We start from the raw sequence: 24,278 nt of genomic DNA on the forward strand, positions 1-24,278 counted from the left end.
ATTTTTACAAATAGAAGAGGAAAAGCCGCAAGCAAGATTTTACACTAAGAAGTTGCTGGCAAGGTTTTGGAGGTTGATCAACAACCTGAAGCTGGCCAGTGCAGAAGGCCTTGGGGCCGCCTCTTTCATCCCTATTCCCTATCCCAAAGTTTATTATAGATATGCAAATGTTATTTCCTTTATTTGTATATTTTTGTTTTACTTATTGGTTTATATTTGTATGCATAGCTTTTTCATTGCTGTGGTCCATTAAAGTTTTTAGAAAAAAAGAATTAAAATCTGTTGGTCCGTCGGTCTGTCTGTCTTCCTCTCTCTCTCTCTCTCTCTCTCTCTCTCTCTCTCTCTCTCCCTCCCTATCTCTCTCTCTCTCTCCCTCTCCCTATCTCTCTCTCTCTCTAAGGAAAATAAATAACAACTTGCCTTTTAATACAACTTTATTTTAATAATGTTTATTTAAAAAACAATATGGTGGTCAAGCTGAGTTTAAACGATACATCTAGAAAATACATCTATGTCTAAGTTTACAATAAATTAATCAATACTTTTGCACTAAAACAATGTTCTATCGATGCAGCTCTACAACAAAACAACTGGGAAAAAAAAAAAAAAAAAAAAAAAAAAATGAANCTACAGAAGCAAAAAAAAAAAAAAAAAAAAAAAAACTGAATTGTAAACATGTCTGCCAGTCATTACATTTTCCTAATTTTTTAACCATTTCTCTTAAAGCTTCAAATCAATCTTCTATAAATCAACAGAAAAAAAATCTGTCAATAAATTTTTCAGAAACTATTATTTTAGTGATTGTGAAAATCAAGTTATCAAAGAAGAAAATGTGAATACATTATTATTGAAAGTTTTGGATCAAGCAAGATAGCTACAACTAGAATAATATTCCAACAAAAGAAATTAATAATTATTTAACATCGTTTACTTTCCACTAATTACATAATCTTACTCTTTATTGAATAAACCAATATATTAACACAAACATTAACTATGAACTGTCCAATCTCTAACTTGACCTACACTAATTATTTTATTAGGTTAACTATCATATAATTAACCACATTCACATATATATACATATATAGTTTAATATTTCTTCTTAAAATTAACACTCTTTTTTTAAATATAAATAAATTTGGCAAATTATTTTTCTTTCATTCACAAAATATCAGACCTGAGGTTGAGCCGAAACTTTGCCAATGAGTTCTAAGGTATTGTCTAGTTCTTGGTAATTAATTGTGTTAAATTTTGCTCTGGTTAAGACAATTTAACAATATCGTTGCATAGTAAGAAGAATGGGAAAATATCTTACATCTGCAAACTTACATAATTGGTGAGGTTGGCAGGATTTTTGTATTTTCAAAAATTTTCGCTCTTTTGTTTGAACAATTGTCACATGAGGGTGTGCAATTAAGCTTAAGACTGACTGAGTTATGCTTCTTTGACAACAATTAGGGAAGCACCATTTAGCTCAGCCTGCAAAAATGTGCTTTAAATGAAGACACCAATTATTTTAATCCATTGATTCTATATTATTGAAATAGAATCTATAATGCTGAAACAATATTAATCTATTTTTTAAAATGCTATTTACAATAATTACAGGGATCACATATATAAATGTTAGTTTTATTTCATTTTTGTAATATTAGGTAATATTGTCACTTTTTTGAATAAAAGTCCCAATCATAGACATAAACTTTCAAAGTGACTTCCCTATACAATAGATTTTCCTTTTTTTGGTAACTTCTTCAGTGGATATCTAACAATTAAGATAATAATTATAAATATTAGTTTTTGATAACTAAAGACTCCCTGAGTTACCATGCTTTTTTACACATCCGTGAGTGCTTGCTTTTAATACATTTTAAATGATACGATGATCAACTAGGAAAAAAAAACAATCTATACCGCCCTACACAAATTACATCTAAATATTTTAAATAGGAAAATATAAATGTAACAGCCTAGATTAACACATAGTTAACATTTCATTTATAATTTATATGTAAAGAGCAAGCATTACGTTCTCAACTTTTTTTTAAAAGTTTGACTCTTCTTGTTTAAGGCATAATATTTAAAACAGTTTATTTATTTATCAGTTTTAAAAAAAAAGAAGCGTTTTTATGTCATTGTCACATCAAAATGGAACTCCACATCTAAATACTTCAATACACTTTTTGTATAAATTACTAAGTATTTAAAACATGTTGGCATTGGTTTACTCAAAAAACTGCCTGCTACTGCAAATTTTACTTATTAATACTTTTTTTATAGCAAGTCTCTCCAGCAACTACATGCATGCAAATTGTAAAAGTGGTGACCAGTCCTGTCACAAAACCTGAAATATGAGTTTTTATTTGATGTTGGTGACGTTGCACTGCATTGTCTGATAACAACATAAATACAATGATTGCTTTTGACATCATAAAAATGTGGATCCTACTAAGGAAGCACATTATGCTAATGTTGTTCAAAACTCTTTTTTTGTACTTACATTCAAACAATTAAAAAACATTACAAAAAACATTGTTCATATGTTCAAGTTTTTTTGTAAATACTATTTCCTTTTCAACTTTTATTATATTCTTGAACAGATGGAGTACAATAATTGTGAATGTCACATTTTGTTTTGGATATTCAAGCTGCCCAATAAAAACAAATCTTTAAAATATTAAATTCAAAAATGGAACATACAATACTATACATATGGAAGACTAACACATTTTTTACATGTTATGTATGAGTATATAACATAATTTTACACATTTTTTATTTCACTGACTGTCACTCCAAAGAATACGTTTCAAAATGGTAAAGAAGGATAAATGCTTTGATAGAGAAATTATTCAGGAAATGAACTATAGTGAAAAAATGATGTAATTCATGTAATGCAGCCTGTTATAAGCCTGTTTTACTCATATATGAATTAGCTCATTAGTTATGAAAAAATAAGTCAATTACCATTTTTGATGTGAGCATTGTGTTTGTCAAACTTGTCAGACCCAAACTATGTCTGATAATTTGGATTATCAAGACCTTTGGGTATCCTCACATCCAAATTTGATTTCTGGTCTGCTCTTTTGATCGGAGTGTGGGGGATGAGTAGATGGTTGGGCCTGCATCCGAGGATCCTCAGTTTGCTGTCTATGTTAAACCTTGGGCTCTCGAGAACCGACGGGTCACAAATTTCACGGACAGTCGACTTGTCAAGGGCTCCAAAACCGTAGACGGGGTTCTCAAGATTGGGCTCGTCGTGAAGAATGCTGGAACTTTGGTAGTTGTCTTCGATCCAAGATCCTGAAGGAGGGCCGTTGCGGTCGACGAACGCACCTGAATAAATGACTTTGAGGGGGCCGCCAATCGGTGCGGGTGGTTCTTCCATCCTCTGATGTCTCGGAAGAGCCCAAGGTGCTGTGAACAAAGGCTTGTCTCTCTTCCAAGGCCATTTGATCTTCATCGGGAGGAGGTACAACCGGCATAACGCCACGATCAATGGTATCAAAAGGAAGATGCAAATCGTACCGATCCAGATGTAAACAGCTCTTTCGATGTCACCGTGATGGTCTGAGACAACGACGCTAGTTTCAGAAGCGACTTCGTCGAGAGCCAAAGGCTGCTGGGATCTCAGGCTCAAAAATCGTACGACGTGATATTCTTCTCCTGAGAGTTCTAAAAGAGTCGCGTTTGTCTCCGCTAATTTATGAAGAGGTGCTTCTTCTTCTCCAAAAAGACGTTCATTCAGGTCGAATTCTTCATCTAGGTTTCCCATACCCGAAGGGACGACGCTCACGTTGACCATAAGCCTAGGTGGTGCCAAAACTACTTTATTGAGTTTCACCTCATCGTATTCGAGAGACAGTCTAGCCGCTAAGTTGAGCTTTAAATACTTTGCAAAATCTTTCTGCCTCAGACGAACGATTGTCGAATTCCCAGCGAGCAACAGTAGAAACCATCTGCCTCCTCCAGTCTGTTCATCTGAACTGCTCTCTGTTTTCCCTATTTCCATCTGATCGAATGTATCATTATTCGCTTGAAAAACTATGTTTTCCAAAAGCTTCTCTTGCTCTTCGCTGTCCCTGTCCCACTTTTTGAAAGGCGTATCCGCGTCATAGCTCTCGTCTATCTCCGACAACGTCGGCATCGCTAACACGTCGTAAACCGACTTGGGCTTCACGTCGTCTTTTCTCATTTCCTCTTCTTCTTGATCGCTTTCGAAACCGTCTTGGTTGTTGTAGTCGAATTTGTGCATGATCTGATTCTTGCTATCGTCCATAGAATCCGTGTCGTCCGGTTTTTTGAAACTGTTCAACGCCTTATCTAGATCCGCATCGGTCAGGTCCTGCTTTTCTCCCATGTCGTTGTCATTTGTAAACAGTTTTCGTAGATCCTCGACTAAATCGTACCTGTAATAATGATCCAGGTTAGTGGATTTTTCGTCGTTCTCGTCATAGTTCTCGGAGGTGCTGGTAGTCGGCTCGGTCGTGCTTTCAGATGTCACATCCTGTTCTAATTTTGTTACGGATTTTGCCAGATTTAGCTCGGTCTTACTGGCGTTTTTGTCCGTTGAACTGTAGTTGAACCTGTCAAATCCGAAGTCAGTATCTGTCGTGGTCTCATTTTCATTTGGATAGATTGAGAGCGGATCGTTCGTGCTGAAAAAACTCCTAGTGGTGAGCTCGCTTTGATCCTGCAGGCTCAGGGTGATAAGTTGGCTTTCCTTTGTGTTGTTGTCGTTCGCTGTCGAATCCAGCTGCTGTGGTGACGTCGCTGCAGAGGGCTTTGCACCGCTGGGCTCAAAGGTGGCCGACGTCTGCTTCTTGGTGTTCCACTGGCTTGACGTAGAAGGAGCGTGGGTGGTGGCTGCTTTGGTCCAGTGCGTCGGCTCATCGTGGTTCAGCTGCGAGTAATCAGTCACTAAAAAGAATAAAAGGCCAAATTAATTTCTGTTTATAGCTGTGGCAGTAAATATACAAATTTTTCTTAAATTGAATTGAAACAAAAATATTATACCAAATTGATTTTATTCCAGTTTTCTTAATGAATGCTACTTTTTATAATTAAAAATACAAGTTAGGTATTTAACTTAGAGTTCACATTTGTCAGAAAAATTAATATGTGTTGAAGACTAATGAACTTGCCAAAAATAATTTTTTGAAATGTGATTTAAAAGAAAACTGCAAAAATAACTGATTAAGATTTCATCTATAGAGTAGCAGTTTATTTTTAATATTTTTACTGTAGGATCTTTAAGAAAACCATACGTACTAGGAAGAGCAGAAGGTCTAGGAAGAGTCCCCAATACTAATGAAAGAACCGCAAGTAGTATTATCATCTCCATTTTTCCGTTTCAGTTTGTTTCCACCATCTGAAACATAATAACATTTAATTATTATATGTCCTTTCTTCAAACAATAAATTATGAAAACGAGAAAAGAATTGGTTTTAAAGTCTAAGATCATAAAACCTCTTTAAAAGCAGGTAACATTACTTTTCTTGGAATTTCTGGAAGATTGCCACGTCTAGGCTTAACCAAAGAAAAAAAATCGAACGTTGGTATTAAAGATCGACTATTTTACGGGAAAACGGTCGTAAACTATCGTAGAATTCTGGCCAGTGCACTCCTGGTCCTTATCTTTGCGTGTTTTCGGCCATAACCGTTTTTTTACTCCCTCCGACTTTTCCTTCAAAAAGGAAGTCTTATCAGCTTTGGCAGACTCTGCGCTTTAATGGAACTCTATTGAAGAAATGATATAAGTATCCTGTCTCTATTGTAAGCTTATGATGAATGGCCAAGAGTGATAGACTGTCTGTCTAATCATTCATCACTTTATGAGTTTCGACCGTTTGCTCAGTGACATTACTTAACGCGCTTCAGTTGCGTTATATAACTACATTCTATTAAAATAAAGTAACAGTACACAATGTACTAACATTTTCATTTAATACAAAAAATCAAACATTAAACAATAGTTTTTGTTTGGAAATATTCGTTTAATATTTTGTTTTTGGTAATTTTGATAATTACGTCAAATAATTTCAAATAGTAGTTTGAAAATAAACTTGTAATAACATTAACAGTATGTGTAAGTGAATTAAAGTCATAATTGTGTTGTTTTAGTATTTACAAAGATGTAGAAAGAATTTTTATTATTCCATTGATTTCTACTTGTGATTTTAGACACTCTTTCTCCACGGTTAATTATTAAAGGGGAAGTAATGTCTTATTATTCACTACCAATTTGTGCAAAATCGGAAATAGTGGAAAGACAAATCAGTGTTTTCACGAAGGAAAGATGTCAAGTCATACAAGTAACATATTTGACACATATACTGAACAAAGGCGTACCATGATGATTAATCGTATCAGAATGCTCAGTAGCAAGATTTTTCCTACTTAAAAAATAAGGATTTGTATATTTTTTTCAGGCAGAGAAGGATGTATGGGGCATTGGGCTAATCCTACCCGCACCACACAACCGTTGTACGCAATGATATAGCCACCGCTGCTGCTAGGATTTCATAAAAATTCTGGAACGCAGCATGCTCGATACAATCCTATTGCTTATTTAAGTTTTACTTAAATCGTACATTTATTTTAACAAAAAAGGACGTTTAGAGTACTTGGGAAAATTATTTTTGAAATTCGTGTAATTTTGAGAATGTTCTAAATATATTCACTAGTTTTCGTGATCCGCTTGACCAGTTAATATTTTTCAATTAATTAAGGTTTTTAATGGAGATAAAAAAGTCAGTGTCACGAGCGGGATTCGAACCCACCACCTTCGGCTAGATACGCCGCTACTCTACCACTTGAGCTATCGTGAGCTTGGTTGTGGGTTCGAATCCCGCTCGTGACACTGACTTTTTTCTCAACTAAAAACCTTAATTAATTGAAAGTTCTACATATAATTGGATCTACGATGTTTTTTAATAAAATTTGAATCTTGAATTTTCTAAGACAAATAAGAAAAAAAGCTGTAGGAAAAGAAGCTTCAATCTGTGCCGAATGGTTTACTTTTAGTTTTTTGTTCAGACGATCTGAAAATAAATCAATCGAAATCACCTTCCAAATCAAACGCTGAGGGATAACAATTTTTAAAAAAATACAGCTATGAAATTCGACTGGGAATGGATGAAAACGGATAAAATTTTAATTTGCGGCAGACTTTTTTAACCTGTGTTGTACTGGCTACTCCAACATGAAGTTTCTCCTTTTATTAATTTTTTATTGGTTAAGAGATCATTTATGTGTTTTACTCGTAAAATGGTTTCAATCAGGATATTTCTTTTACAAAGTACAATGTTATATTTCATTCGTCTACTTTACAACAAAAATTGTAAAAATAGTAGTGAAAGTTCAAGAAACCGTTTTCTTCGAGAAAAATGACAGTATTGAGGGATTGATGGTTGAGGTCTGTAAGGTGATCAATTTGGTCGTTTAAGAATTCCTGATGGAGGAAAACATCGAAGATAGGCGGGCCAGGATGTATTAATTAATTGCGGTAGCATGTTCACCAGTACAACATGAATACTTAAAAAAGAACGTTTTATTGTTATTTTTCTAGGAATACGGGGCCTGGGCCGACCGTACCCGCACAGCAGGACTGTTGTGCGGAATGGTATAAGCTAAGCAGAGGTTTCATTCCTCCACACCGACTCTCGACTTATTGCAGTACTATTTGTTTAATACAATCCGATATCATAACAAATTAACTTGAATAATATTTTATTTTAATCCAAAATAAACTTTTTCTAGAATATGATGGAACACAGAGAGGATAGACATATACGAACTATCAAAAATGACAAACCAGTGAAAAGTTAAATTCAAAACAGACCAAAGCACAACATAACAATACAACAATATAACAATAAAAAAAGTATTTATATAACATTTAAAATGTAAATATCATATCGGTGCATTGAAATAAAAATTTAATGTTGCTCTCTAATTAAAAAATTACAGCAGATAAGGTAAATCGATTCAACCTCTCATATTTTGAAGTATTTGATGCACCGTATAAATAATATTTCAACCTATACAAATCGGAGATAATTAAATGAGATGTTTCTCGTAATAGAACATTGTTCAACAAAATGGTAAATGCTCGTTTAGATTTTGTTTTGCGTAAAAATTTACACTGTCTCCCCTGAAAAATGGGAGATATTTAAAGGGACTCGTGTCTTAATAATAGCCAAATTAATTCAAACAGCTTGACATCATTTGTATTACTTTAAAAAGTAAAATATTTCTTGTGAGAAATTTTGAATAGAACACGAAGAGTCAGATCAGATTTGTCGCACTCAACAAATTATAGACAATTAATGGGGAATCCAATCCGGCAATACAGCATAACAGCGGTCTCTATTTGTATTGGTAAGATAGCAAAATTAAAATGTACAGACCCGGCTAAAGCGACAAAATTTAACTGTCATTATATATATTATGGAAGGAAAAGAAGGGAAATACAATAATTTAAAAACAAAATTACTTATTCTTACCTTTTTTTATATTTTAAGTTTCAGAACCGGCAAACTACCTTGATCATCGCCAGCCCTCTTTTCTTTAGCTTTGCATTTCTTTTTTTTATCTTTTTACACCACTAATTTCTTTTAATGATTCTCCAGCCAGGTTACGATGTTTTATGTTATAATGGTAACCAACTCTCTTTTCTTTATCTTATTGCTAGCATCTCTGTGTCTCAGGGCCTCGTGAATTGTGGAAAAAATAACACACCGACCACAAATTACACAGAAGCAAAAAAAAAAAAAAAAAAAAAAAACCCATGGAGGTCTGGTTAGCATTCCCACCACCCCAGAGTACTCGATATTCCTTCGGGTAACTGGGGATATGATCCTCCGTGCACGCTAATAAATTCCTTTTCCCTGTCAGGTGATTTACTCTGATTGCGGTACGAATTTTGTAGGTACCAGAGGAGAACTTGAACGATTGTCCCATTTCACGAATTCCGAGGCCTATCATCGAACTTTGACGCAAGATCTGGCGGACTATCGAATAGAGTGGAAAAATATCCCACCAGGGGTTCCCCATTTCGGGGGAATCTGGGAGGCAAATATTAAATCGGTTAAGTCCCATCTTTTGCGAGTTATTGGGACTCAGATTCTAACATATGAGGAGCTGAACTCCATCCTGATTCAAATCGAGTCGCTATTAAATTCGCGTCCACTGTGTGCCCTCAGGGCGGATCCATCGGAGCCACTTGCGCTAACGCCGGCTCACTTCTTAACACTGACACAAGTATGTTACAAGGGAGAATTTGATCGATATACCCCTTAATCATTTGTCGCGTTATCAATTGCTGGACCAAATAGTTCAATCTTTTTGGGATCGATGGAGGAAGGAGTATCTGCACGAGCTCCAAGTTCGTAAAAAATGGTCGAAGACGGTTCCTTCTCTGAGTCCAGGAACGGTGGTGGTCGTGGATCGGCCGAACGTCCCTCCATTAAAATGGCCGTTGGGGGTGGTGGAAAAGGTGTTTCCAGGGGAAGATGGGGTAGTTCGCGTAGTCACTGTACGGACTCCTACGGGTGTTTACAAACGTCCGGTGGTCTTTATCCGCTCCCCAATCAATAGTGATTTTCCTTTGCTGTATATAGTGTGTATATAGTTTTGTAAATATATTTGGTGGTTGGTTTTTTAAAGATAAATTTATTTCGTTTCCATTTTTTTAAAAGATAATAATGGAAACATAAAACCTTTGCCCTTTACTAGATATTAATCTTATTTGAGAACACCATACAAAATGGTAAAATATGTTTGTTATGCATTATTTTAAGTTAACATTTATAAATTAATGCACTCGTGTTTAATGTAATCGTATAAGCACAGAATTATAAAGATGCCAAGGTATGTTATATACCTTATAGAATATATTATTATATATAATATATTATATATATTTCTAAGCGAAGTTTTTATTAAAAAAACTGATTGTCTTGAAAAGGAGTACCCAACTATTGTTAAGACAGCGAGCCCATAGTTTATGCTAGGCAATATCGTTTTATGTTTTTAATGCAACGGGACAAAGGACGTTGTCAAAAATGATCACCGGTCCTTCAAAAGCAAAGGAAAGTGGCTTTTTTTCTCGTGAGGCCAGAGACGCTTTTTATCGCCAAATCCTTTTAGGAGCGACCGTTAACCAGCGCACATCGCCTTTTCCAAATATCAGCCCGTTATCGGGACGAAATTAATCCGGTTCAATTTTTAATCGTGGACGGTGTTTGTTCCGCCCTTGCTCCATAATTCAGCCGACAAACGTCTGCTGGGGTGGGATTCGGATCGGCAACGCATGAAACTAGGGTTTTTGTACCTTTCTCACTTATTCAAGGGCCGGCTCGGCAAACAAACTGGTTCTCCCGACACATATGAGGGAATTTGTGTATTTTTTCCTTCGTCGGGTTTTCATGAATTCCCGGACGTTTTACATTTGGAATTCAGACGACAACTGGCACAAACCTCCTACCTCCAATGGACGAAAAGAATACGATTAAACAAACCCACACTGACGTGATTACAAAAGAGTAAAGGTAAGAAACTTGAGTCAAATGTATTTTAGCTTCATTCAATGTTGAGAATATTCAATATTTGAGAAGAAAACCATTAAAAAAGATCTCATATAAAATTCTTACTAAATGTGTCTGAATATAATTCTTTAAATTAAAATCTAGATGTTTTGGGATATCGACACCTACAGTGGTTGTTCTGTGCTTATTTTTTTATTATTTTTCAATCAGATCCTTGTGAATTATGGTCGTTTATGAGTAATCATATCAGTGTTTGTAGGCAGTACTTGGAATATATCTATTTTTGTTAAGTCGTTCAATGTACTCTTCCTGGAAGTTTTGTCGTTTTTCATCATCCTGGTGTGCCAAGTCATGCAAATTTTGTCTGTGTTAGCATTTGTCATCTGCAGCGGTTGGTCTGTGCCTTAATTTTTTTTTCAATCGTGCCCGTATAATTATGATCACTCATGAGGAATCATGTCAGTGTGTAATTCTTTAACCATATAATTATTTTTACCTTGATCGTCTCCCGTCAACTCGGTCGGTAAATTTTTGCTAGGATTGTCCAATTCAGTATTTTATCATATTTACTAATTGGCCTGTGTGCTATTTTCTTAATCGTTCGTGAAGCATACAAATAAATACGCTTTAACATATCATGACACGTTTTAAGTAGTATATCTTTAAACTCTTTTAAACCACTTTAAATTCTTGCAAATAATAAACTTACTATAACGATTAATTTTTATATGTAAAGGATATTAATAAACAATTTGCCTGTAATCAAGAATTAACTTATTTTTTAATATGTAGAATAAATTTATTAGTCCAGACGTAAATAAAACGCTATATCAGTCGGAAAACCTGTATCAAATCATTGAATACATTTTTTCATTAAATGGCAATTTAAAATTATTATTCACTTTTTCGAGATTTTATGTGGTAACTTGTTAAAGAGACTTACGTTTTTGTTGTGTTGGCTTATTAAGCAATCAATATGTTTAATTTTTATGTTGGTAGTCTCAGGTCAAACTGTTTCGCTAATCCTCGCTGTTTTAGTTTGTCAAAAGAATAATGAGCAATGCTGTTTACCTGTTCGGAGCATATGTCAAAGCAAAAACCACTTAATATGTGCAAAATCATGAAATGTTGAAAACGTAACTATAGTTTTTTCATCATTTTTTTTATTTTTTATTCAGAAGTTTCATCGAAGTTTAATTTCTAACATTTTATTTTATTAACACAAAATTGTCTTTGACAATTTATTGTAGATTATTTCATAATTAATTAATTTAATTATATAACATTATAATTAATAAAATAAGACACAGACAAACAATAAACCGCTAAAGGGACGCATTGCTTCATTCGAGACAAAGGAGAATTTTGTCCAAATTCAGTTTTATGCTGGCTTGATAAACAATTAGCTGGCACTGGAATACATCTATATCGCCTTAGGTTTTTTGTTATAGCGCGAAAAGGAATTAAGCTTTTTTTTTAAGGAACTCACAACCATTCAATTCAATCAATTTATTGAACATATCCATTTCGGTTGGAACCTCCTCCCGCTCCTGTCTCGTTTCTTTTTTGGAAATTTGCGAGTCTTTTTAAAAATCACCTTAAAAACAACATAAAATAAGCAAAAACCAAAAGTAAAAATGAGGAGAATAAATACGAAAGGCAAATAGTTTAAAACCTATAAATAATTTCAATTTTTACAAAAAAACAATATGATAGTAATTATTTAAAATTAATTATTTAAAAAACAGTTAATGCATTTTGTGTAATAAGAATAATATTTCGATTAAGCTGCGAAGAAATAAGTAGCAATATGATGGTTACCAGGAAAAGTTTAGTGAGATGTATACATTAAAAAATGGAATTCGCTTTATGTATCAAATCTAGAGGCCTAAGTGGAAAGAAAATAAACGTTTAAAGCTATCAATTATGAACCATATACTTATACTAGCTCCTACTAAGCTATTCGGAGTTTTGTAATAAAGGGAAAACGGACAACTTCCAGTTCACCAACAACTGGACAAGTTCAAGCAAATTGTAAAACAAAATTCACAAATCACTGTGCTTGTTTAAAAATTTAATATATTTATATTACAGTTTAGAGTTGCCACTGAGAAATAAAATAATAAAAGGAACTCGATTTTTAATTAAAAGTTAAAAACAAGTTAGTGTAAAAATAATATATTCAATATTACTGATAAATACTGGGCACTCTCAACACGACACGCAAGAATGGCACAATTACACAGAAGAGAAACGCTTTGAGCCCCGAAGATGATCTCAATAAAGATCGAAACGTTGGCGTGTTTTTCTGAACCCTACATCACACCAGACCGCATCTCACGATTTATGAATAATTACTGATAAAGCAATGAAGTAAAATTATGGATTGAACGTGTTTAAAACTTTTTTTTTCAATATGTGGATATTTATAAATATACAGGGTGTTCGGCTACTCGTGTTACAAATTTTTACCGTACATATTACATTCAAAATGAAATCAGAAAGTCCTAATTAACTAGGTCCGAATCTCAACAGTTTCAGAGTTATTTCACTATTTCTGATTTTTTAAGATTTCACGATCTTGCTTCAAATAAACCATGATAACTCCAAAACTAACTACTAATTGCATCGTTCGAACCTTGGTATCCAGGTGATTGAGAAAAAAATAAATAATTCAAATGTTATTTTTATTAATTTTAAATTAATTTGGTGGTAAAAATATTTTAATGTTAGAATGTTGGTACGTAGAAATTGGTACTTTTAGTTCAAAAAATAACCACCAACATTCTAGATTTATAAAATAAACAGATGATTTTTGTAATTGAACGAAAACTGCAATTCTAATTTAAAAATACTACATTTTTATGGTAACGAGAACTTGCTTAAAAATACACTGGCAGGCAAAATATTCTACCCACTTGTAATATAACTTGATTTGTACACGTTTTTATATATTACGTTTTTTTAACGTTTAATAATTGAGTCTTTGGCTAAAAAAGTAAAATAAAAATTGTCTAAGCAAAATGAAATAAAATAATAAAAGGAACTCGATTTTTAATTAAAAGTTATAAACAAGTTAGTGTAAAAATAATATATTCAATATTACTAATAAAGCAATGAAGTAAAATTATGGATTGAACGTGTTTAAAACATTTTTTTTTTCAATATGTGGATATTTATAAATATCTCAACAGTTTCGGAGTTATTTCACTTTTTCTGATTTTTTAAGATTTCACGACCTTGCTTCAAATAAACAATGATAACTCCAAAACTAAAAGGTTTTGGACAAATCCGTTGATACCATTAAAATCTTCGGTAAATTTCTAATAACATGTGATAAAGGGGCGTAAGTGGCCGCAACGGTTTAGGCGTTGACACGACGTTCATCACTGTAAGGTAAAGGTCCCGGGTTCGAATCCAGCGGCCCTGCATTCGAACCCGACATACTTACAAATGGGCTTTTTTTTTAAACACCGGCACCCTGAGGGTTTATATGACCTCTGATGTTGGAAACCCTCGTAAAAAATAAATAAATAAAAAAATTATAAAAAAATGTGATAAATACTAATTTTATAAACCGTCGTAAAATAGTAGCGAGAACTTTGAGTTTTTTTTCAAAGTTGAAAAACTTACTATGGAGACTCTAAACTACTATTTCAAAACATAGAGACCAGCAAATTTCAGAAAACGTGCTCCATTTAATATCCTTTTTAGTGGTGCAATTGTTTTTTTAATTACTTTTTTCAAGAAATTGATGATGGAAAAGAAAACACCGTGCTTGAAGTATTGGTAAGGTGGAAAGATTAATAATCATAAAAAATAAAGAGCTGAAGAACGTTTTGAATGAATTTATTAAACGCTTTTTAATTTTGATTAAAACCATAGTTAATTAGGACTTTTTGGTACCTTTTTGAAGTTAGAATCTACTGGCAAAGATTGTAACACGAGTAGCCGAACACCCTGTATATAGTTATTTCAGAAACAAATGTAATTTAAATTGTGATTTTTAGCTACCGATTATTTTGGTCTATCCTTCCTGGATGTCTGCCGATGTGTTTCGCCAACTTCATTGTGTCCCACAAACATTTAACGAAATATGATTAAATTAGCATAGATAAAAATAGGGCTTTATTAGTTTTATTACGAAAAGGCTCTTGGGCAAATTTTGAGTGGGTAGTTGTCAGTCAAAACATGCTACAAGAAAGGAAGAAAAATGATAATTTTTCTCACTTTTTTTTTTATTTGATTAAAATATATTCCCATTTTCTTTGCTAAAGAGAGACTTCGGATGTCGGGGAGGAAGGTGCTCTGGGGAGGAAATCCGACATCGTCGATATCTTTCTACGATAGAATGAAATCGTAGCTTCATGGTGTTTAGATAATGCAGGGGGAATGGAAATTTTCTAAATACGAAACCAAATAAACCGTGATATCCCCAACAGGAAATGATCATACAGATTATTTTATGATATTGGAGAAATCGTTACTATGATAGCGCAACAGCTAATAAACCCCACAACATTGAGAGAAAAACTACATAGGTGCAAATTGAGAGCACAGGCTGAGTGAAAATTGCTGCAAGCTCAGCCTGTGTAACGCTATAAATTTTATTGTAATTTTGATATATATAATATATTTAAACGAATGATTGAAATAAGTTATTTATAATTTTAACCCAGTGTGGACACAATTTTACAACGAAACACAACTTTTTACTCAGCACCTTGAGTGCCCGGAGAAGGAAGAGGTGGTTCGTTAACTCTCTCCTTTTCGTAAGACTCAGTATTACAAACGGCTCGTTAATCCTTTTATTTTGCCTTTCCCTTTAACTCCCCCGCCAAACGCGTTGAGCGTTTTCCCGGAATTTTAATTAAAACTTCTGCTATGTAGCTAAAGGACGAGAAGAATAAAATATTTAAAAAAAATAATAAAACTTCATTGTTAGAAGTGCATGTATCATTAGTGAATGTGAAAATATAAACTAAAACGCCTTTTATTCAAAGATAAAAAGTACATGAGTACATTACACAAATTTCTAGGTGAAAACAGACATTTTCTATTCTATTAAAGCCAAGGGTTAGGCTTAAAATTTAGCTTTTGTTTCATTTGCGCGGTTACGCTTAAGCGGTTTTACACGTTAAACCCAGAAATCCGCAATTATTGGCAATTTGAACACGGCGGTGGCAGTCATTAACTCTCATACAATTTCACATTTATACACACTTTCTCGCCTGGAAAACCTCGCCAAATGCAAAAGGCAAAGGACGACATCATTTAGGAATGTCAACGAAGAAATTCTTAAAATGACACGGAGAAAGATATCGACGATGTCGGATGTCCTCCCCAGAGCCCCTTCCTCCCCGACGTCCGAAGTCTCTCTTTAGCAAAGAAAATGGGAATATATTTTAATCAAATTTGAAAGAAAAAAAAAACTGAGAAAAATTATCATTTTCGTTCCTTTATTGTAGCATATTTTGACTGACAAAGGATATATAGACCAAAATAATCGGTAGGTAAAAAACACAATTTAAATTACATTTGTTTCTGAAATAACTATATACAGGGTGTTCGGATACTCGTGTTACTTTGCCAGTAGATCCTATGTTTCTGATGGCTTTTTCGTTTTCCAGTTAAATTGGCATCTCGGATCAAAATCTGTTTTGCCCTTATGATAATACTGTAGGCACTACGCGAAGTGCCACACTTGGTCTCTTTATAAGGCACACACAACAGAAATTAGCGTTGTTACGAAATTTCTTGTTTTTGTGTGCACGGTTGCACTATGCGGGAGATTTGACGCGCATCATCGTTCATTAGAATGGATTGTCGCTGATTTCATCAAGGATAGGCAACGCATGGTGTTCCAAAATTTCATCCACATAGCGAGTGGCCGTCAAAGACCCTCCAAGAACAACAACCAACTTTGTGCGACTCTCCATTGAAATTCCGCCCACACCATCACTGAGATACCTTGAAAAGGTTGGCTCTGCAAAAAATTACAACCTTCATACCTTTTATTTTGCCTTCTCCACATTCTTTCACGCCGATCTGGAGATCGTAGAGCAAATCTACACTCATCTGTAAGTACAGTCGTGGCTGTGATCAAGCTCATTGGAGCCGTGCAATTTTGTGTGTTCTGTTCAATTCTGGTCCTCTTATGGGACGAAAAGCCATCGATCAATACTGATTTAATCTTCTTCGACCAGTGAGTTAAGAAATTTGGGCACCTCGAACTTCCTGGAGCTGATGAAATCGCTTGAACAACAGCAAAGTGTCGGTTTCGCAAAATCCTCAAAGTCAAAAAACGGTCATCCTAACCCTAAGACTCCAGAACCGGGCCTTCTATGGTAGGACCCAGTTTCTCGAAAACTTCTAACGGCGTCTCTGTGTGTTTCGTAGGGAACTCTGACGGCAATAGCTGCATACCTGATGGAACGTCCATCGGCAATAAGTGCCATACCACGCTCAACATCTTCAGCATTAAGTGGCATTTTTAAGTTTAAAAATTGAAATTAAGAAAACAAAGATGAAAACTAAACAGTTTATTGCTTCAGAATTCAAATGAGACTGAATAAACTTTTTAAATTCCGTACAAAATAAAAATTGAAAAATCCATTGTCCTTGATTTGGATTAAGGATTAAGTGTGTTTACCTCTAATTGATATTCCCAATTTAAAATAGATCATAAATAAATATTTATTGATAAAAACAATGGGACAAATTAAGGGCAGAATTTTCTTTTATCGCGAAAAAAAAATCAATTGGATGGAATTTTTTTCCTATCAGTGTATTAAAAAAGTATAAAATTGTAATATTTGATAACTTTTTATGAGCACAAGAAATTTCATAACAACGCTCATTTCTGTTGTGTGTGCATTATAAAGAGACCAAGTGGAATAAGGGGGGCAACTTCGCGGAGAATCACAAGTCGGTCAAGGGCAAAAGAGATTTTGATCCGAGATGCCAATTTAACTGGAAAACGAAAAAGCCCTCAGAAACTCGCTTACTAAGGCAATTCCTTTTTTTTTGTCCCTCTCTCCCTTCCAGAGAAACCAAATCCTGCCGGAAACACGGGGCGGGAAACTCGTCATAAATATTTTACAAGGCCATAAAGGGAGAAAAGAAAAGTCTTGCGGGCATTTACATAAGGCGCCTCCAGTCTGTTAGAGCTCTGTTTTCGAAATCGGCCCTCCGACGTATGCGAGCTTTTTTCCGACATCTGTTGCTCTCGAAGCTCCAGTTAATTGAAACTTTAAATTACAAAATGCTCAAAACGGCATGCCCCAAATACTGACAACTTTTAAATCGTGAAATAAATTAACCGCTTTTTTTTATTGTATTCCAAAGAATTTAAAAACGCACGTTTTAAATCAACAATTAGGAAAAATATACATAAAGGATGACCTTTTTGTCAAAATCTTAGATAACTGAAAAATCCATATTCAGGGTACAATACGACTGACTATATTCAATTTTCTTCAAAGTGTAATAGATTGACACACGACGAGGAAGTACAGTCGTTTATGCTGCTCACGTCTAGGGAAATTCGTTGCGATTACTTGAGCCTAGAAAGTCCTTTTGCTATTTCTCTACAAGGAAAACGAAATCATACATTTCATCTTTGATCGTACCGAACCTTACCTCGTTGGAGACTTCTTTGAGAACGTACCGGATATTCCATAGAATGGAAAGGATTGGGTCTTGTCAACAAAAGGAAATTTTCACAATAGAAACGTATATAAGTACTTTATTCAAGTACTTCTTATATATATATATTTTTTTTTAAATTTTATTTATTTTCCTATAAGAACGATGAATGCTTAAGTGCCTTGGTGAAAGCCTCAAGTCTCACATTTACAGCTAACTACGATTTAAAAAATATCTGGTTTACATGTATACGTATTTTTTCGTTTTTATTGCATCATAATCAGATATCAAAATATATATGTTGTAATTAATTTGTCTTTTTTGTTACCAAAAGTACAAAAACTTGCAATCTTGGGCACCTTACATTATTCACTGAACGTTAATATGATGCTAATTCGTATTTTAAGAGATTTTTTGTGGTATATTTATATGCTTAGTCTCCACTTAAACATACATCAATATATTTACAGTTCTGGTCAGACCGCACCTCACGATCTCCAAATAATATTATTTTAGTTTAATACATGTGTTATCAGGCGCTAAAAGCTAACTTTATTTTTTTAAATCTTATGTGTTGCGTAAAGTTTCTCTCAAATAGATAGTTTTTAAAAATCAAAATTTCCACGTCTGGTCGCGTACACAATACAAATGGTCACGTCGGTCCATGTATCTGTCGAATAGGTTGTTTTGGAACAAAGATAATTTTATACAAACCAAAGATTGGTATAGTGTCAGAGGCGAGGGGTGCAACCTGAAAAGGTGAGCCTTGGGTTCTCGGGTATGTCCTTTTCTCAATCCTTTTCTCCAGGATTGTAGTAAATTTTTAATCCCCTCCAACCCTTGGATACAGGCACAAATTAATAGTGTAGCCTTAGGAGCGTGACACACTCTCTAAAGCCCAAGCATTATTCGTGATTCCCTGCGCGCATGAACTATGTAAACACTCTCCGCGTGTATGTGGAAGACAGGACGAAGAAAGCGTTTAGCATGCGAGGATACGAAGACTACACCTACAGAGCCCCTCGACTGCGTAAAGGGAGTGGTTGACGTTTGAGTCAGTTGCGGTCGGCGGGTGCCGGATCAGTAGCACAGAGGGATTATGGTACCAGATCCTGCAAATAAGGGGGAGGGTGCATAACCAACTGCCTATGGGGTAACGTAAGAGCGTACGAAGTTCCAAGCCCCTAGGGCGCTACGTGGGAATGAAATCGTAGGTGAGACCTCTGGCTTGAACTTAGAGAAGAGCCTGTGCCTTCATAGCATTTCTTTACCGACGTCAGCGTTCCTCTAGGAACTCTCAAAACCACGGTCGGAGCGGATCCGACAGTTCTGACGCTAGTGGGGGTCACTCAGGGAAATAGAATTGTCTTCTCTATCTAGATATAGTATAGCACAGTTAATCAACTAATGCATTTCAGCACCAAGTGGAAGGTTTTCCAATAGCTACACGGTCGGGTGAATAGATGTTGACCCACCCCCTGGGACGGGGCAAGCGGAAGAAGTCATTAAGTCTGTGTGATGCAGTGGCTTCATACTTTCATAGCTTCACACCAAACCACACAGGATGAACACTGACCACTTGTGAGCGGAGGTGTGTCTCTTGTGAGATAAGGACATGTGCCAGGTGCCCATGTTAAAGAACGTCATAGTCCTTCTGATGGCATTGCGACCCCCAATGGGAAAAATATGCGTTTACTGTTCAGACGGGAATATTGTGCTGCCAGGTCGTTCGATTCACATTATTTAAGCGGTTAGAAAACATCACATTTATTCATTTATTGAAGCTTAAATTGAAGTTGCAATTGTCAATTGATTCACGCGATTCGGATCGCCACTTCATGAATACAGATTCCAGCCTAACATTAATCAAAATGGAATGTCGAAAGTAGGGGGAACGAACATGCAAGTATGTAATAATCCAACACCGCTTGATTTGGCCCTGAGCCCAAACAGGATGTGGACATTTTCATATGGCGAGCGTGCAATTGTTATCCGCATGATAATTCAGTGTGACAACCCCTGTTTGTCCGAATTCCCATCCAACTTCATCCAGCTTTAATACCGGTGATTGACAAAACGACAACCTACACAGAAAACGAAAAAGACACCACAAAAAATTTTTAATTTATATTTATCTCGTCTTTTCTTAATTATATTCGAAAAAATAATGAATATTAAAAAAACGGAGGGAAATAAAAGGTTATCAAAGGTAACATGAATAAAACAGCTGCACCTGTTGACGGAATAATAATTGTCGTGCATAAATTTTAGATTCATTCTACTGTTCATTTATTCCTTACGTGCCAAAAATGATACAGTTTAAAAGGACATTTGAGATAAAAACATTTTTATTGAACATAACAACTGCGGCAATACGAGCCGCATTTTTTCTATAATTTCGGCTAGGATCAGACCGAAATATTAAAAATGTAACGGTTTATTTAAAACAACATTAAGAACAAACCAAAGCATTTCGATAAATTCGTCTATTTGTGCTGTTCACCTACTCATACCTTCGCTTTTACCTTTGCCGGTGACACAGAAATCCTATCTTCTGACAAATAACCACATGTAATCAACACCATCACCTATATACATTAACTCTAGCTGTAACCATGTCAAATGTAAATATTTTTCATCTTTAACAGAAAAGAAATCCTTTCTTTCCTTTTAAAATAACATTCCCATTCTCTTTGCGAACGGTATCTCGGACTGTTTCTCGACAAAATTGGAGGATTTTTACTTTTAGTACATCTGTGATCCAATTTGCTGGAGGAATTTAATTATTTGACCAGGTATCGTATGGTATGGTATGGTGAAAAAGGATACTAGGAAGCGGGGTTTGCTCTCCCCAGGCACTGCAGCCTTCTGGCTTATTGTACCTTCCTAGGTCCTTAGTTCAGTGCAATAGACTCAATCCTTCTCCTTAGAAGTATCAGGTAATGCCAATGGACTTGGGCTCCTTGAGAACGTGGAGACATGCCGAGATTTAAGAATGGTTCTCGAGCGTAGTCGATTTTTATGGGTTTGTAGATGTTTTTATTGAATATAGTTATATTCTACGTGTATTGCTTGAAAGCATGTATTTATTAGTGTGAGTAGTGAGGGAATGGTATGGTAATAAGAAGGTTTGTACTCCCCAGGCACTGCAGCCTTCTGGCTTATTGTACCGTCCTAGTTCCTTAGTTCAGTCAATAGACTTAATCCTTCTTCTTAGAAGTATCAGGTCATTGACTGTTGCTGCTGCAATTTGATTCCCTAAGTTTTTTCCGTACGTTAGGTTAAATCTCCATTGAGCTGTTGCTTCGCATTCGAAGATGATACGAGTGGCTGTTTCCTCCTCCTCATTACATAATCTGCAAATGGGATCATCGTTGTATATACCCATGTTGTGTAGATGTTTTCTAAGATGCCAGCGACCGGTTGGTCCTACCACTCCTCTGAGTTTGGCCCTCACAAATTGCAGCAGTGCTTTTACCAGTCTTGGTAACGGTTGTTTAACATAAGTTTACTATGTCTAGCACCGCTAGACTTTATCCACTTCTCCTTTTGTTTTCTTGGATCCATTCTGCGATGGAGGATTCTATGTTTGATTTTGTTATCCGAAGAATAGGAGCATGGTCTTGCAGATCCTCCTCTGGCCAGTCTGTCTGCTTTCTCGTTACCCAAAATTCCCCTGTGCTCTGGCACCCAAGATATCATCAGGTTGTTGTGTTTCCCCAGGTTTTGGAGATTTTGGATGCATTCACTGACTAATTTTGACGTGATTCTTTTACATGCTAATGCTTTAATGGCTGCTTCGCTATTTGATCTTATGAGAATTCTTTTTATCAGTGTAACCACTTTTAAGATTTTCCAGGGCACAAGCATTGATGGCATGTATTTCTGCTTGAAAGACAGAAGTGTACTTCCCTAATGAGTTTGATTGCTCATGTTTTGGGCTTGTACAGAAAACGCCTGATCCGGTTTCTTCGTTTGTTTTGGAAGCTATCTGTGTACCATATCATTGTATCTGATGCTCTCCTGTGTTCTTCCTCTCCTTTATAGTCCGTTGAGACTTTATAGGAAGTTGTGAAGAATGTTTCCGGGATCATTTCTAATACTGGGTGTCTGATTTTGTTAATTATGGTTGTATGCCTAAATTGTTTAGTTCCTTTCCAATTTAATTGTTTCTGGAGCCTAAGTGAGCTTTTCCTAACCTCTCCTTGTATGAATATTTCCAATGGAGGTAGGTTTAGAAAAGTTTCTAATGCATTTGTAGGGGTTGTTCTCATTGCCCCTGTGATACATAGGTTTGCTAGTCTTTGTATGCTGCCTAATGTTTGGGTAGCTACTTTTTGTAGAGCTTTGTTCCACCAGATTAGTTATCCATAGGTTATTCTGGGTCTTATTACTGCCGTGTATTGCTCGCTTCGGCGGACTAAAATTGGAATTGGATTTGACCAGGATGTAACGTTTAAAATGTTTCAAGGCTTGTATTCAGTCCTGTGCAGAAGTGTACCACCACAGTCTGACATCAGGTGTGGTTTCTTTTAATTCTTTGCAAAATCCACACGCACAATGTTGGTTAATGCCGATCTTTCTTCTCTTGAACAGAGCGGTTCGCAACCTTGTATAGTTCGTAGTATTTTTCTGCTTCCTTTGATGCTTTCTGTAAAGTATTTACTTTCAAATCTCACTCGGATTGCTTGTTTCTTCAAGCCCTGTATTACAACCAACGACACGCAGTGAAGCTGCACATTAGGCACAAACGTACCAATTGTAACTTGTGATTCAAACTGTTAGAAATGCAACTTCACAAAAAAGACACAGCACTGTTAGCCCTATTATAGACTTGAGTTGTAAGGGAACACCAAGCACTGTACAGCCGAATCTGTACCCTTTGCTTAAAAGTTTTCCAAACTAAAGTGAATGCTCCCTTCTACATCTACAACCATCCATTCTGGCCTAGATGTCTTTTTGTGTCTTACATTTGTTGCGCTATTTTTTTCACAGTTAAAATAATAAATAAATATTTAAAAAATCATAAATATAAGACGATTAGTGATAATGGAAAGTCAATCGAAAGTGCTTAAGGCATTGAATTTGATAATTCCAATTTTTCAAATCTATCGTTGATTTCAATTTTAATTTCACAATTTGAAAAGGATTGTGGAATAATTACATTAGGCAACACTTGACGTGATTAAACGCGGAACGGCCTTTGTCGTTTGATGTGAAATACTTCAATGAATAAGGAAGGGGAGTATCTAGCTTGCATTGTTTCAGATCCACAAAGAGGCCCTGTATTAATTAAGGAAAACTTGGGCTCCTTTAATTTATAATTGTTGAATACCTCATTAGGTAAAAGGTAAAATTAACCTTTGTCGTCTTAACACGGATGAAAAAATGTTTATTTATGACGAGTCGGATTGGCGAATTTTCCGTCCGAGTCGACGGGAAAGTCATTTTTTCATTAAGCATTTCCTAGTCAAGGATTCTTGTCAAATTGCACCCAATGCGACAGCCACCGAACTCTATGGTTAAATAAATGTCATTTGTACGAAATGGACCTTAATAGCAAATCACAAACAGGTTAAAATTCCTACGCTTCGCTATTGCGCCACAACTGACACAACAAAGTTTCGGAAAATGCGAAACTACACCGAGTTGTTTTCCATTAAACCTTCCTTGGCATTCGTTGTCAAAAATATTCTCTAACTTGCAAACAACAAGTGGCACACCCGCTCACTAACAACATCATCATAATGTACTCTCTCTCTCGGGCCTGAATAATATTTTCCTCCAAAATAAAACATGCTTAAAACAGAAAATGCTGCTCCTGCCTGCTCAGTGAAGACATGAGATTTTTCCAATAAAAATGATTATTAAATTACTTTGTTTATTTGACCGTGTATTTAAAACAGGTTAAAAATACAGGGTGCTTCGCTACTAAGAAAAATTCAACGTAATTTGGTATTCAATATGTTTATAGTCCCTTTTTATATATTTTCTTTGATTTTTACGTTGGATTTTTCTATTTTATTAGGTTAGAATTAGGCCTTAAAACTTCGGCATTTTTTGTTCTTTTGTGTGTT

General features: G+C 35.3%; 1 protein-coding gene across 2 annotated transcripts in view; it reads right to left on the reverse strand.

The window, feature by feature from the left end:
* Positions 1-667: 667 nt before the first annotated feature.
* LOC106667697 overlaps positions 668-24,278 on the reverse strand; it is a 152,580-nt gene continuing 128,969 nt past the window's right edge. For both annotated transcript variants that reach the window (XM_024230667.1, XM_024230668.1), the window contains 2 exons: positions 5,275-5,374; positions 668-4,923 (listed from right to left, as the gene is read on the reverse strand). In XM_024230667.1, the coding sequence (XP_024086435.1) occupies positions 3,017-4,923; positions 5,275-5,347 (1,980 nt within the window). In that variant the 5' untranslated portion in view covers positions 5,348-5,374 and the 3' untranslated portion in view covers positions 668-3,016. The remainder of the gene's footprint in view (positions 4,924-5,274; positions 5,375-24,278) is intronic.

Source organism: Cimex lectularius, unplaced genomic scaffold, assembly GCF_000648675.2.
Source record: "Cimex lectularius strain Harlan isolate CLEC.00 unplaced genomic scaffold, Clec_2.1 scaffold70, whole genome shotgun sequence".
In the NCBI taxonomy this organism is placed as follows: domain Eukaryota; kingdom Metazoa; phylum Arthropoda; class Insecta; order Hemiptera; family Cimicidae; genus Cimex; species Cimex lectularius.